This window comes from Oncorhynchus tshawytscha, linkage group LG20, assembly GCF_018296145.1.
Source record: "Oncorhynchus tshawytscha isolate Ot180627B linkage group LG20, Otsh_v2.0, whole genome shotgun sequence".
NCBI lineage: Eukaryota > Metazoa > Chordata > Actinopteri > Salmoniformes > Salmonidae > Oncorhynchus > Oncorhynchus tshawytscha.
The window spans coordinates 21,516,629-21,531,795 of record NC_056448.1 but is presented as its reverse complement, the minus strand read 5'-3'; the positions used below and the strand labels follow the sequence as shown (position 1 = coordinate 21,531,795).

The 15,167-nt window shown below is 43.7% G+C and overlaps 1 protein-coding gene across 3 annotated transcripts in view; it reads right to left on the bottom strand.

The window, feature by feature from the left end:
• Window positions 1-15,167, bottom strand: part of LOC112219306 (tyrosine-protein kinase ABL1) — a 72,196-nt gene that overhangs the window by 15,069 nt on the left and 41,960 nt on the right. The window contains exons 1-4 of one of the 3 annotated variants that reach the window (XM_024380430.2): window positions 8,759-9,308; window positions 8,464-8,613; window positions 4,229-4,393; window positions 2,146-2,441 (exon numbers count right to left, since the gene is read on the bottom strand). In XM_024380430.2, coding sequence (XP_024236198.1) covers window positions 2,146-2,441; window positions 4,229-4,393; window positions 8,464-8,548 — 546 coding nt within the window. In that variant the 5' untranslated portion in view covers window positions 8,549-8,613; window positions 8,759-9,308. Of the gene's footprint in view, window positions 1-2,145; window positions 2,442-4,228; window positions 4,394-8,463; window positions 9,309-15,167 lie in introns of those variants that run through there. The other 2 variants (XM_024380429.2, XM_024380428.2) reach the window with 2 other exon arrangements.

Below are 15,167 nucleotides of genomic sequence, written 5' to 3'. Positions count from 1 at the left end.
ATGAACACCAAAGAGGATAGATAAATGATTCTGTAGTATGAATCACCTGAACTGGCTGGATATGATAATGTGTGGAAAAGCAGCACACTCAGAAAGCACGGAGAGCAAGAAAAGCACTTTCCAGCAGCAGATGATCTCTGGCGAGAGATATTGGTCAAGGCTGACTGAACACAGTCTTTTCCATTGTCCATGTCTTATATAAGACCACAGTCCCAGATCCTGTGTTCCACTGTGGAAACATTCCGCACTCTTCATATCTGGATGGATTTCCAGAGTTTATAACATAATTTAAATGGAGATAATGTAAGTAGGTACTAACTGAGTAGGTAGGTCGTGAAAGAACCTGAAAAGAGCCGCATCCGAAGGTCCGGAACAATAAAGAGGCCTGTTCCGTTGTTCAACTACCTCACAATCAGCTTAAAGCTCCAACTTGACCACTTATCAGGGCCTGTCTCAGTAAAAACCATCCAAGCGGGAGCTCTATTTCATTAACACAAGAATCTGGGCTGATCAGAATACTGTCAATCACTGTGTTGTGTGGGGGTGATATGAGGAGTGTTCCACAGACAGGAGAGGTACACATATTGGGAAAGTCTGCATTCCAGCCGGCTGATTGTGAGCACAGTGGGAGATAGCGGAACTGCAGGGGATAGGGAGGGTAGGAGATTGATACTTTAACACACACACGCACGAGACCAGTGTGTGTGTGTCATTTTGTCTACGTGTGTGTGTTTGTGTGCGCGTGCTGGTCTGGTGTGGAACAGAGGTCGTTTGGAGCATTCCTCTCGTGCATGCCGTTCCACTCGCTCACCTCTGTGCAGTGAGGAATGCTGGGATCCGTATGACATAGAAAGGATGGCAGCTGTCCTGCGGTGGAGGTGGTTTACCTCAGCTGGCCTGACAGACAGCTGGGTTAAGAGAGGGGAGAAGACAGCTGGCAGACTGACTATCCTAATACTCATACGACTTCTTTCCCAGTCTCCATTCCTCCTGACCACTAATAACGGTTGGTATAGCACAATAACAGTGTGTCCTAACAGTCACATACAGCCTCCTTTCCTTCAAACGGACAGGCTTCTGCAATGAATGATGATGCTGGTTGAGCTGAAAATATAATAGGTTGATAATTAACTATTAAGTACCGATTTTTCCACTCACTGTATTTTCACCTGGATTTGGTCTTCAGCATCTTTCTATTGAGGTCAGTGGTCATGAAGGAGAGGAGAGGCCATTTTAGAGTGTTGAAATATAGGCCTCTAACCTTAACCAGTTCCAGACCTGCCGTGTCCTCTCTAAATGAGCCTTTCCCAGAGGGGGTACAGTAAGCTGCTCTGTGGAGACCTCCACTAAAGCCCACTGTCTGCCTTGGCCACAGCTTAATGGGCTGTATAACCAGAGGAGCTCAGTGAGACAGTCATGCCACTTACAGCTGCCTCCAATAATCACTTAACTAGAGAGAGAGGTACAACCCCATGGATGTTTAGGACTTGGGGACATAGGACTCTGGCAGTGGTGGGAAAAGTACCCAATTGTCATACTTGAGTAAAAGTACCTTAACAGAAAATGACTTAAGTAAATGTTGCCCAGTACAACCCTACTTGAGTAAAAGTCTTAAAGCATTTGGTTTTAAATATACGTAAGTATCAAAAGTAAAAGTAGAAATAATTTCAAATTCCTTATGTTAAGCAAACCATATGGCACAATTTTCTAATTTTTATTTACGGCTAGCCAGAGGCATGCTCCAACACTCAGACATCATTTACAAACGAAGCATGTGCTTAGTGAGTTCGCCAGACGAAAGGCAGTAGGGATGACCAGGGGTGTTCTCTTGACAATTGTGTGAATTAGATCATTTTCCTGTCAGGCTAAGCAGTCAAAATGTAACGAGTACATTTGGGTGTCAGGGAAAATGTATGGAGTAAAAAGTATAATATTTTCATAAAGTACATAAATGTAGTGAAGTAAAAGTAGCCAAAAATATAAAATAGTAAAGTAAAGATACCCCCAAAATACAAATTAAGTAGTACTTTCAAGTATTTTTACTTAAGTACTTACACCATTGGTCTCTGTCTGGGCACCTTTACATATGGAGATGTGAGGTGATAGAGTAGAGGTAGGTGGTGTGTGTGTACTGTATATCCTCACCTTCCCGTCAGAGGCCGTGTTGATCCTGTAATGGTAGACGCGACCCTCGTAGCGCAGTGAGATAGACCTCTGCCCGGGGCTGCTCTCGCTCTCCCTGACCAGGAAGCTGCCGTTGATACCAGAGCTGAGCAGGTACTCAGCAGCGTTGCGCGACACAGGCCCATGGTACCAGCTGTGCTTCTCCAGGCTGTTGACCGGGGTGATGTAGTTACTGGGCACCCAGCCCTGGCCGTGGTTGGTCTGTGCCTCGCACCACTCCCCATTATGGTTATAACCCAGGACTCGCAGCTTCTCTCCTGCAGCACGGGTGGACATGCCATTAGGGTGAAAGCAGGGGAAACTACAGAGGGATTCTACACTACATGCGAGACCTTTAAGGAGTACGGCAGGCGGTTTATATAGACACCACTCCAAGTAGATTTCTACTGGTTAAAGGAGAAACTTCACATGTAAAAGAGACTTACTATAGAATGGTTAATTGGTTGCTATAAATGACTAGTATAGTTACCATCCTAAAGGTTCTACATTCCACACAATTGAGGCAATGCTTGCGCGGAGCTTGTGCTAACGTTTATTTCCAGTTGCATCATAGACCAACATGAAAGTGCCACATACTCAGTATTCTGAGACTGAGCCAGAGTGGTTAATCCACTGTATCTAATGTAATGTTTACTCAGATTGTGACACTGGGTTTTTTTCCCATTGGTTATGGGGTTAGCAGGGTTGACGTCACTGTCTGATCCTGGTTTCAGACTCAGCATAGCGGCTCAGCATAAACTACAATTCACAAGAGAGTTTAATGCAAAAGTGTATTAGTTAATAATATATGTATTTTTAAACATTAACATGAAAACTGTACTTTTCAATTTGGAGATATGAAGATACGATGCCAACCCAACTTGTTTCGTAAGAAGCCCTAATTGAAGCCCTAAATTCAATATTTTTTTTATAGACTTCTGTATAAAATCTACCCTTATATAGCCTTAGTGATACAACTATTAAAATTGCCTTATTACATAACGTATTTAGCCTTTTTATTTCCTGGTATTTAAATATGAATTTTTGCATCTCTCTCTCTCTCCTGCCTGCTGCATTGTGTTCCAGCCGCTCCAGTGGAAAGAGCTCTTTGCGACAATGGGACCAGCTATGCTAGTTAGCAATAGCAGTAGCAGGTAGCAACAGCGCTCGTCCAATGATTTGTTTTATGTTTTAACGCTGACACATGGAATCATTACGTTGTCTTAGCCTGTATATGTTCGACCTAGCTGACAATCAAGGAGAGATAGGGAACGGGACACAAATATGTGGATTTCCAGACAGTCTAAACCCTCCCCGTCCCCCCGAGAGGACACTGTATCCATCTCAGCGCAGCCAGAACTTTTAAATGAAGATAAAAACACAAGCAGTCACACACACACACACACACACACACACACAGTCCTGTTTATCTACCGCTGATAAGGGCCGTTTTGCACATTGACCCCATGACGAAGGCAGGTCCCTGACAACAATAAGACCAGAGATAGTATTTTCACACAGCCTGTTGATGCTCTCTGGTCTATGATGGACGGTTTTACTGTTAAACGTTTCAGAGCACAGAGACGGTTCTCTGACGGGAATCTAATGTACCCTCACAGAGACTGTTCTCTGACGGGAATCTAATGTACCCTCACAGAGACTGTTCTCTGACGGGAATCTAATGTACCCTCACAGAGACTGTTCTCTGACGGGAATCTAATGTACCCTCACAGAGACTGTTCTCTGACGGGAAACTAATGTACCCTCACAGAGACGGTTCTGTGATGGGTAACTAATGTGCCCTCACAGAGACGGTTCTCTGATGGGAAACTAATGTGCCCTCACAGAGACGGTTCTCTGATGGGAAACTAATGTGCCCTCACAGAGACGGTTCTCTGATGGGAAACTAATGTGCCCTCACAGAGACGGTTCTGTGATGGGAAACTAATGTACCCTCACAGAGACAGACTCACAGTGCAGAGCTGGGGACTGTTCCATTTCAAGTCACAGTACTGCATTTGATCGCAACTTTCTGTCACACACGCACTCACACACATTCTCTTACCTTTAGTTATGCTGAGAGTGTTGTCCCCACTGGCCACAAAGTCATACAGCGCAACAAAAAGGTTGGGGTCATTCTCGCTGGGCCCGGCCAACAGGTTCTCTTTTGAGTTCCAGCGGGCCGCTTCGGTCAGACCCTGGGGCTCAAAGTCTGGTCTCTGGAGAGCTTCTGGAACACACAACAGACAGGTCCAACGTGAGAACATGTCTTTATCTATTAAACAAGTGGACATTGGGGGAAAGAGCGAGATCGGGAACTGAGAGTGAGTCGATCAGATCTGTGTTAAATAAAGCAACAACTAATCAAGTCAATAGACTTTCTATCACCATGTCATAGAAACAGACATAAGAGAAAAATACATTCTCAATGTACTGACATTTCAGTCTTCAGGCTATTCCAGGAACACACACAGACACTTAACACATTACAAACACTAAAGTCATTCACACCTGTATATGTAGCCTGTTCTTTAAAGAGAAAACTCCCCCCGTCACACTGCAGGAACATTTCTCAGAAAAAGTTTCATGGTTGCACTATTGTGCTGGCCTGCACAGCAGCTGTGATTTGACTATGGTATTAAAGGCAGCAATATGAACTGAGATCTTTCATTAAGACCAGGCCGATAACATTATCCATCTCTGCACTACTTACCTTTCATTTCCTGGAGTACCACGGCTTTGCTTCAATTTCAAGACATTGTTTTCAATAACAAGACTCTCCAATAAGAGTTGACCCATCTTTGCCTGCAATGTTGTAGTAAGAAGGGAAATTCTAACTGTGATAAGCTTCCAATAAGGTCTGAAATAACACTGTTTACAGGCACTACAACAACAGATTATGCTCATTATACCCAAATAATGGGAGTTTGAGACCCTGAGAGGTATCTGGATGACACATCAATGTCAGCAGAACTAGAGAGAGAGAGTTGCAGAAGAGAGGTGGAAACAAAGGAAAGAGAAAGGGGAAGAGATAGGTGACTTCATTGTGTGGCCAAATCAGCTGTTTCAGCACCTTGCGCCTCTCACCACACACCTCCTCAGCTCAGACACGGCCTGAGAAAGCCAGGGAGAGACTTTTGATCATCTGCTGAGGCCATAGTGATACCCGAGAGAAAGGACAGGCCTGTTGGTAGTAGGCTAACCTACTGAGTTTATGCTAAACATTCCATTCAGGAGACAGGGAGGCTGTGATATAGTGAACCCTGGCAAAGCACTGATCCTTGATTGTTATGATCTTTATTTGTATCTTATGTCAAGCCAACAGCCCTGACAGAGCAATCTGGTGAAATGCAGACTGGAAGGCTATTTTGTGTTCTACTGTGGGCATACATAGCGTGATGAGAGCCACAGAGAGAGATCAAATAAATCCATGGTTACCACACACTGCTGACCGGCTGGGTGCTATGCGCTGGGGCTCTAACTGGGTGCTGGGCACAGGACAGACATTAGGGATGTGCATGATGAACATTCCTGAGGAGTCTGCGATAAGAGGCATCTGAACACATTCTGCTCCCCAGCATTGAGCCACTGGTAGAGGGGCCTCCTGTTAACAGTGGATAGGGATTGCAGAGCAAGAACTTAACCATTCAGACAATGAGCAGAAAGAAGGTCTCTCACTCTATAATCATTCATGACATTTGAGAATCCCTATCTTTCTAACTATAGGCTACAAGCACACGGGTACACATGAGGAAAGACGGCTTGATTTCTGAAAGTGAGCGGCTGAAATCAATTGAACTCCAAGGCTATGATTCAAGTCGGGAAAAATAAGCTCTTCGATTTTGGAGAATAAACATTGGCAAACGAAGGTTGCATGGTGACAAAATAACAGAGTTGGAGGAAGATAAACAAATGAGTGTACTGAGTAAGACATGAGAGGAGGGGGTGGAGGGGACAGACTGGTGTGTGGGCACTAGAACAGCCAACCCCCTACACATACTGTATGTCCATTTTACTGACCACAAACACCTCTGCTCTTAGTGAGTGAAGAGTGACAGCAGACTGATACACTGCATGATATCAGAGAGAGAAATGGAATGAGACTGAACATGAGGCTAAAAAGAAAGAAGGAAAGCTAGAAATCCAGCAGTAGCTCATGGAGAGGCGGGGATTACATCATATCCTGACTACATTACTGGGGAAGAGAATCCATCCAGCAGTGATGAAATATGTGGGGAAGAGAATCCATCCAGCAGTGATGAAATATGTGCGGAAATCGAGGCACTCTATGACAGAGATGGTATGAGTATTAGAGATGAACTGATGAGCTGAAACTAACCCCAGACACACTGACAGAACACAGGATACATAGATTGGCCTGGTGGAGTTTATCACAACCAGTACCTTCTTGACCTCAGATCAAAACACAGTAGGTCCAAACATTCCAGTTCCATGATGTAGAGCCAAGCCACATGAGGTGAAGGACGGAAAATAACTCACACTTGGGCGATTCTGTTGCATCACCTGGCTGTTGACAACTGTGACGGGTGACAAAGAGCTTGATGCTGGATCAAGCCTGAGATCTGGAGGTCTAACCACTGTTTGGAGATCCTATCTGGATCTGGTGCCGCTGTAGACTAGTTAGCTCCCCCCGGCTCTACTGTGGTTAGGTCAAACATTGGGGCATTAAACATTAGGGTGAGTGAACCTGCCACACAGAGGGGGACCGGTGTAAATTGCTAGGAGTTATTGAAGAATTTGCAACACATACTGTTGCTATCAGTAATGTCAACTGAAAGAAGAGTAAATTGGGGTTTATCTTTCCTCTTGCAAATTCATTCAGTGGATATTCTTCCAGAGGGAATTGCTTCATTTTTTAAGAGAAATACAGAACACTTCATTCCAAATCAGAGACTGTTCATTCAACATGCTTTTTGGTCCATCTTAATTTTGGTGTATGTAAAGTTATATGAAGATTAATCAACATTCACTTTGCTGGAATGTGTTCCGGGACCATTTTACGCAATCCTGGGAGAAATGGTGGAAAAACGTACTCAATTGTCATACTTGAGTAAAAGTAAAGACACCTTATTAATAGAAAATTAGGCAAGTAAAAGTGAAAGTCACTCAGTAAAATGCTACTGCAGTAAGTCTAAAAGTATTTGGTTTTAAATATACTTAAGTAGCAAAAGTAAATGGAATCGCTAAAATGTACTTAAGTATCAAAAGTAACAGTATAAATCATTTCAACTTCCTTATATTAAGCAAACCAGACGGCAGTTTTTTTTCTCCTTTCATTTACAGATAGCCAAGGGCACACTCCAACACTCAGAAATAATTTATAAACGAAGCATGTGTGTTTAGTGAGTGACAGATCAGCGGCAGTAGAGATGACCAGGGTTGTTCTCTTGATACGTGTGTGAATTGGACCATTTTCCTGTCAAAATGTAATGACTACTTTTGTGTGTCAGGGAAAATGTTTGGAGTAAAAAGTACATTATTTTCTTTAGGAATGTAGAAGTAAAAGTTGCCCAAAATATAAATAGTAAAGTAAAGTACAGATACCCCCAAAAAACGACTTAAGTAGTACTTTCAAGTATTTTTTTTACTTAAGTACTTTACACCACTGCCTGGGAGCATGTGACATGGGCCATTTCACAGTCTTCCATTACAAAACAATTTCACGGTTGAAACTCAATGTACTCTGGATTTCCCAGAATTCCATTAATCTTTGATTCAGGCTAATCCATTTAGCTCATCTTTGTTTCAAGTAGGGCAGAGTGTAGGCTTGGAAAAGAAGTACAATAGCACACTTTATAAGGCATTTAGTCCTAAAAAAAACCTCTACAACTCAGTTCAACTTGTCTTTGCACTTCATAACGTAGAAAAGCAATAAACAAGATGTAAATCTTAGCAAAGCACAAAAAGGAAAGTGTAGATTTAGATAAGATCCTCTCTCCTCATAAACAAAAGTAAAACGGGCCCAGCCGGGAATCAGATTTCCTTGTATCCCCCCTCTCTTTCCTCTGCACCGAGCCAGTGTGTCTGGCTTCCCTCTCCCTCCGCTCTCCCTCTCTCCCCCTCCTCCGCTTTCCAGAGCCCAGGAACGACAGAGGCTTAGAGAGCTCATCTTCTCCCTCTCTCGACCTTCTCACCTCCCTGGCCAGCACAACCAGCTCCTCTACACTGTCCTCTCCTTTCTTTCTCTGACCATCTTTGTCTTTCTCTGAGAATCAATCTCAAAACAAAAATCGCAATACCCCATGCCAACCCCCCTACAGCAGTTCCTCAAATTCTTACCTTCCAAGTAGCAGCTGGAGGAGGACGAGAGGCCTTTCTTAGATTTACACCCCACCAATTTCAGGCAAATCTCCAACATTTTCATTTGCTTTCTTTCGCTTCCACTTTAAAAATCTTGTTAGTTTGTCGGCCCAGTGTCCCTTCGGTTACCTTTCGACGGCAGATCAACAGAAAAAGTTTGAAATGTTTTGTGGTCGGTCATGAAAAGACAAAGAACATGAACAAAGAACAAGACAAAAAAGGTTAAGGAACAAGGGATTCTGCTTTTCTCCTCAGAATCTTTGGCTGTTATTACCCTTTTCTCTCCTCTCTTTCACCAAACAGAAAAGCGAACTCTGTGCTGCCAGCAAAGTCTACAAACTTTCTAGTCCAAGCGGCTCCATCTTTTTTTCTCTCTGGTCTTGGTTAGCTCCTCTCCGGAGGAGGCAGAAACGACCCAAAAGTGTCCGAAAGCGTGCTGGACATGCGGATGTGTCAGTTGAGTGGGCAGTAGGGCAGTCCGGATGGTGCCATTCCCGCTCCTGTCCCCTGTGTGTGTGTGTGTGTGTGTGTGTCCGTTAGCAGGAGAAGCACAGGGACTCACTCGTGCTACAGGCTGCCAACAAAGGGCCTCTTTCAGGATCTGCCTGCTGCACTGAATGACATCAGCTGGTTGGGCCCTCCCACCTCCCCCAACACACACTCAAGAAAGTGAGAGAGAGAACCACTATACACACACACCAAGAAGAACACAAACAGAAACACGTCAGTGTGCCAAAAACACATTCAAAAAGACAGATGAAACCTCTGTTGACAACAAAACTTGAAGTTAAAACTGAAAAGTCCATTCTGAAAAGTTTCTCTTTGTCCTTCTGTTTGAGAGAGTCACAAGACACTTTTTCTAAAGCCCCTCCTCCAGGACTTCAAACCCCACCCTCACTTCTCCCCCTCTTCCTCCCCCTTTCTCTTGCTCGGTTCTAAAATGTTTACAGGTTAGAGAGTGGGGTCTGGAAAATGGCTGGCTTTTTAAAGGCACAATAGTTGGAGCTTGGAGTAGAGAGCTATTACACAGTCAGATAACAGAGAAAAGCCCTCCCTTAACTTTTAAACTACTCAAATAAGGTTGAATTGCCCCGGGCTCTGTCAACTGGAGGTGAACTGTGATAACTGTGAAATCTAATATGTCTCAACTGATAAAATAAAGACATTCATCTAAAAGAAACATGCAGTGCCATGTGCTTCTAGGGAGAGAATGTTTGGCTGTTTCTGTGAGGAACAAAGAATCTCTGGCAGAAGTCAGGCACCCTTGCGACATGCCTTTCTCTAGCTCAGTCTTCCCTCAGCTGTCTTTAGAGTGGCCATCCATGTGTTCCGTCATACTTTAGCATCTTATGCCTTGGCAATGTTATCAACAAGAGTCACTTGAATGAATCGACAATTACAGGCACAACCATGCAGTTGCTCCAACACCAGAACATTGACACAATAAAAGGTGCAGAGGTAATTGTGGGTAAATTAAGTGTTACCACTATAGACGGAAGGCAATACTCAATATAGTCATAGACGGATAGACTTGCGACTTCAGTCGAGACCAGTATCCCTCAAAACAGCAGGTTATTCACTTCCCTTTATGCAGATGCTGTGTGTGTGTGTGTGTGTGTGTGTGTTACCTCTGCAGAGATCAGAGGCACACTTCAGCGGGTGACTCCAGACTGGCTGGAACCTTAGATGTGTCACTCCACAGCCCAGAAGCACACTGATAAAAGGACTGAATCAAGGCCAGGAGCCTGTTGCTATTGTTATGCCAGTCAATGAGGTTGTTATGCCAGTCTATGAGGTGTGAGTGCAGCAGTGTTGAAGGTGGTAATATGCCACCAAGAAGACCATAGGATTCTCCTAATGAGAGAGAAATATTCACAACTTTTTTTGTTTACTGACAAAATATTCTAACATTCTATGCGATCCTCAAATCGGATGGAAATCCATACTTCAAACTCTTGGACATTAAGGCTACCCAATGGACTGTAGATCCAAAAGGGTCATGGGTTTGAACTGGGCATCTTTTTCATTCAAGTTACTGTATCTTAACTTTGTGACTAATGTCAGGCGTGGGTGACATGTAGGCATTCTGACACATGGCGTTGCACTAAGTGATGACCTAAGTGCCCAGAGCATCCAGTCACATGCCAACATCATCTCAGCCCGGCATGGCAAACATGTGCGTTCCTCTCGCCCACACAGTGCACAATAATCAAAGAGAAACGTACCCGCATCCTCCATCGCCCCGAAACCCCATTAACTCACCGCAGTCACTGAGCAGAGAGGGAAGAGGAGAGATGGAGGCGAGGCTGTAAAAAAGCGAGGGGGAAAAAGGTTGCAGATGGAGAAACATGAAGCACATTGTTTGGCGATGAGCTCATAGGAGAATAACTCCATTGCGTTTTATATAATCCGGCTCTCTCAGTATGTTAACAGTTAGCTGACGTACACAGGATGGTTTTCGGTCCTTTTCCTATTTTGCCCTGTTCTTTGTTCCCTTTTTCGAACCCCTCCAGCACAGAAGAGTTGGGGACTAAACTAAACAAAGCAGCAATGTGAAACACCATTTTAGTGTTGACAGCAAACCTTACAGAGCGGTAATAACGTGGGACAAGGAAAATATTCAGACAATGTTCAGGTAGTAACCTGAATATGGATATTCATGCTGAAAATGTACTAATATAACGCAAGCCCCTCTAGTGTAGGTCACAAAGGAATGCAACTAAAGATCATTAGAAGCTAAATTGGTAATGATAGCTGCTGTGACCATTGACTAATATGGATGATATCCGGTTAAAAGACCAACAGATGGGTAGTAGAGTGGTATTAGGTAGACATTACCAAAAGTCAGCTGCTCTGGGATTCATCATGTTGCTGTGGACTGGATGAATTGAAGAGAAGTAACCATAGGCTTCCAACAAATCATATACACTGGTATGGCCACAGGGGTCGGTCTTATCCTCATTACTGCTTTCTGCCAAATGGGGCTAAGAGCGAGGACGTCAGTCAGTTCTCTCACAAAGTCGTCTCAGCGTCTCTCTGAGACACAAGGTAAGTAACCTACGCTGATCATTAAACACAGACATTGTATAACAATGTAAGAAATGTCAGCCATGTAGAACTTGGCACTCGTCCTGCCCATCTTCGTGAGGCAGCGTAAAGTATTGGACCCAGAATTCAAATGAATGAAATGGAAAGAGACAGGTGCCCTGCTGTAAGTTAATATAAGCATTAGAAGTTTTTCTACACCATAATAGAAAGGCTCCTCATTCCATCGCTGTGTCTAACCAGCCTAGCGCCACCAGTGTTACTCGTCCAACCTCCCTCTTGCTAAGACAGACCGTGAGGAACCAGGCGCGCGAGTGTGTGTGTGTTTACTCAGGGCCACTAGAGAATGCAGCCTGGGTGTCTCGGCCTCGCAGGCCTGGAGATGAGAAGGGTTTTGAGTTCCACATATCCCCTATCGGCATGGCACAGCTGGGGTGGGAGATGGGCCATTTATGGTGGGGCCAAGAGGGTAAGGTTTTGGGTAGGGTAGCATTTAAGACGACCGGGTGACAAATCAATGGTGTTTGTGTGCGTCTCTGCACACATGCACATACAGTGCATTCAGAAAGTATTCAGACCCCTTGGCTTTTTCCACATTTCCCAAAAAACAGCTTTTGCTTTGTCATTGAGTATTGTGTGTAGATCGATGAAGGAAAAAAAACAATAACAGGCTGTAACGTAACCTACTCATTCAAGGGTTTTCTTTATTTTTACTATTTTCTACATTGTAATATAATAGTAAAGACATCAAAAATATGAAATAACGCATATGGAAACATGCAGTAAGCAAAAAAAAGTAGCCACTCTTTGCCTTAAACTCTGCACACTCTTGGCATTCTCTCAACCAACTTCACCTGGAATGCTTTTCCAACATTCTTGAAGGCGTTCCCACATATGCTGAGCACTTGCTAGCTGCTTTTCCTTCACTCTGCATTCCGACTTATCCCAAACCCTCTCAATTTGGGTGAGGTCGGGGGATTGTGGAGGCCAGGTCATCTGATGCAGCACTCCATCACTCTCCCTCTTGGTCAAACAGCCTGGAGGTGTGTTTTGGGTCATTGTTCTGTCGACAAATAAAATGGTAGTCACTACAAAGCGCAAACCAGATGGGATGGTGCGTCGCTGCACACCATCCCATCTGTGGTAGCCATGCTGGTTAAGTGTGCCTTGAATTCTAAATAAATCACTGATAGTGTCACCAGCAAAGCACCCCACACCATCACACCTCCTCCTCCATGCTTCACGGTGGGAACCACACATGCCGAGATCATCCGTTCACCTGCTCTGCGTCTCACAAAGACAAGGCAGTTGGAACCAAAAATATCAAATTTGGACTGTCTAATGTCCATTGCTCGTGTTTCTTGGCCCAAGTAAATCTCTTCTTCTTAATGGTGTCCTTTAGTAGTGGTTTCTTTGCAGCAATTCGACCACGAAGGCCTGATTCATGCAGTCTCCTCTAAACAGTTGATGCTGAGACGTGTCTGTTGAACTCTGAAGCAATTTATTTGCGCTGCAATTTCTGAGGCTGGTAACTCTAATGAATGTATCCTCTGCAGCAGAGGTAACTCTGGGTCTTCCTTTCCTGTGGTGGTCCTCATGAGAGCAAGTTTCATCAAAGCGCTTGATGGTTTCTGCAACTGCACTTGAAGAAACTTTGAAAGTTCTTGAAATTTTCCACATTGACTGACCTTCATGTCTTTATAGTAATGATGGACTTTCGTTTCTCTTTGCTTATTTGAGCTGTTCTTGACATGTGGTCTTTTACCAAATAGGGATATCTTCTGTTTACCACCCCTACCTTGTCACAACACAACTGATTGGCTCAAATGCATTCAGATGGAGAAAAAAAATCCACAAATTTACTTTAACAAGGCACACCTGTTAATTGAAATAATTGCCAAGAGTGTGCAAAGCTGTAATCAAGGCAAAAGGTGGCTACTTTGAAGAATCTCAAATATATTTGTTTAACACTTTTTTGGTTACTACATGATTACATATGTTTTATTTCATCGTTTTGATGTACTCACTATTATATTACAATGGAGAAAATAGTTTTAAAAAATAAAGAAAAACCCTTGAATGAGTAGGTGTGTACAAACTTGACTTGTACTGTATATACATTTACAAAAATATATACTGGGGATTTGAAATGATGCAGACAATTACATTGATGGAAGGTACAATTTATCTGCAATATTAAAGTTGATCTACCCCCCCAAAAAAAATATTATGGAGTTTGATCTTTGCTACTATAACAGCCTTCCATCTTCTTGGAAGGCTTTCCACTAGATGTTGCAACATTGCTGCAGGGACTTGCTTCCATTAAGCTAAAGAGCATTAGTGAGGCCTGGCTCACAGTCGGCGGTAAATATTCCCAAAAGTTGTTTAATGGGCTTGAGGTCAGGGCTCTGTGAAGGCCAGTCAAGTTCTTCCTCACCGATTTTGACAAACCATTTCTGTATGGACCTCGCTTTGTGCACGGGGGAAATGTCATGCTGAAACAGGAAAGGGCCTTCACCAAACTGGTGCCACAATGTTGGAAGCACAGAATCGTCATTAATTTCATTGTATGCTGTAGCGTTGAGATTTCCCTTCACTGGAACTAAGGGTCCTAGACCAAACCATGAAAAACAGCCCCAGACCATTATTCCTCCTCCACCAAACTTTAAAAGTTGACACAATGCACTCAGGCAGATAGCATTCTCTTGGCATCCACCAAACCCAGATTAGTCTGTCGGACTGCCAGGTGGTGAAGCGTTATTCATCACTCCAGAGAACGCGTTTCCACTGCTCCAGAGTCTAATGGCGGCAAGCTTTACACTACTCCAGCCAACGCTTGGCATTGCACATGGTGATCTTAGGCTTGTGCGCGTGCGGCTGCTCGGCCATGGAAACCCATTTGGCGAACATTTATTGTGCTGACGTTGCTTCCAGAGGCTGAGCCGTTGCTGCACCTAGACGTTTCCACTTCACAATAACAGCCCTTACAATTGACCGGGGCAGCTCAAGCAGAGCAGAAATTTGACAAACTGACTTACTGGAACGGCGGCAGCCTATAACAGTGCCACGTTGAAAGTCACTGAGCTCTTCAGTAAGTCCATTCTGCTGCCAATGTTTGTCTATGGAGATTGCATGACTGTGTGATCGATTTATTCACCTGTCAGCAAACGGGTGTGGCTGAAATAGCTGAATCCACGAATTTGAAGGGCAGTTCACATACTTTTGTATATACAGTTCAAGTCAGAAGTTTACATACACCTTAGCCAAATACATTTAAACTCAGTTTTTCACAATTTCTGACATTTAATTAGTCAAAATTCTCTGTCTTAGGTCAGTTAGAATCACCACTTCATTGTAAGAATGTGAAATGTCAGAATAATAGTAGAGAGAATTATTTATTTCAGCTTTTATTTCTTTCATCACATCCCCAGTGGGTCAGAAGTTCACATACACTCAATTAGTATTTGGTAGCATTGCCTTTAAATTGTTTAACTTGGGTCAAATGTTTCACAATCTTCCCACAATAAGTTGGGAGCATTTTGGCCCAATCCACCTGACAGAGCTGGTGTAACTGAGTCAGGTTTGTAGGCCTCCTCGCACACGCTTTTTCAGTTCTGGCCACAATTTTTCTATGGGAT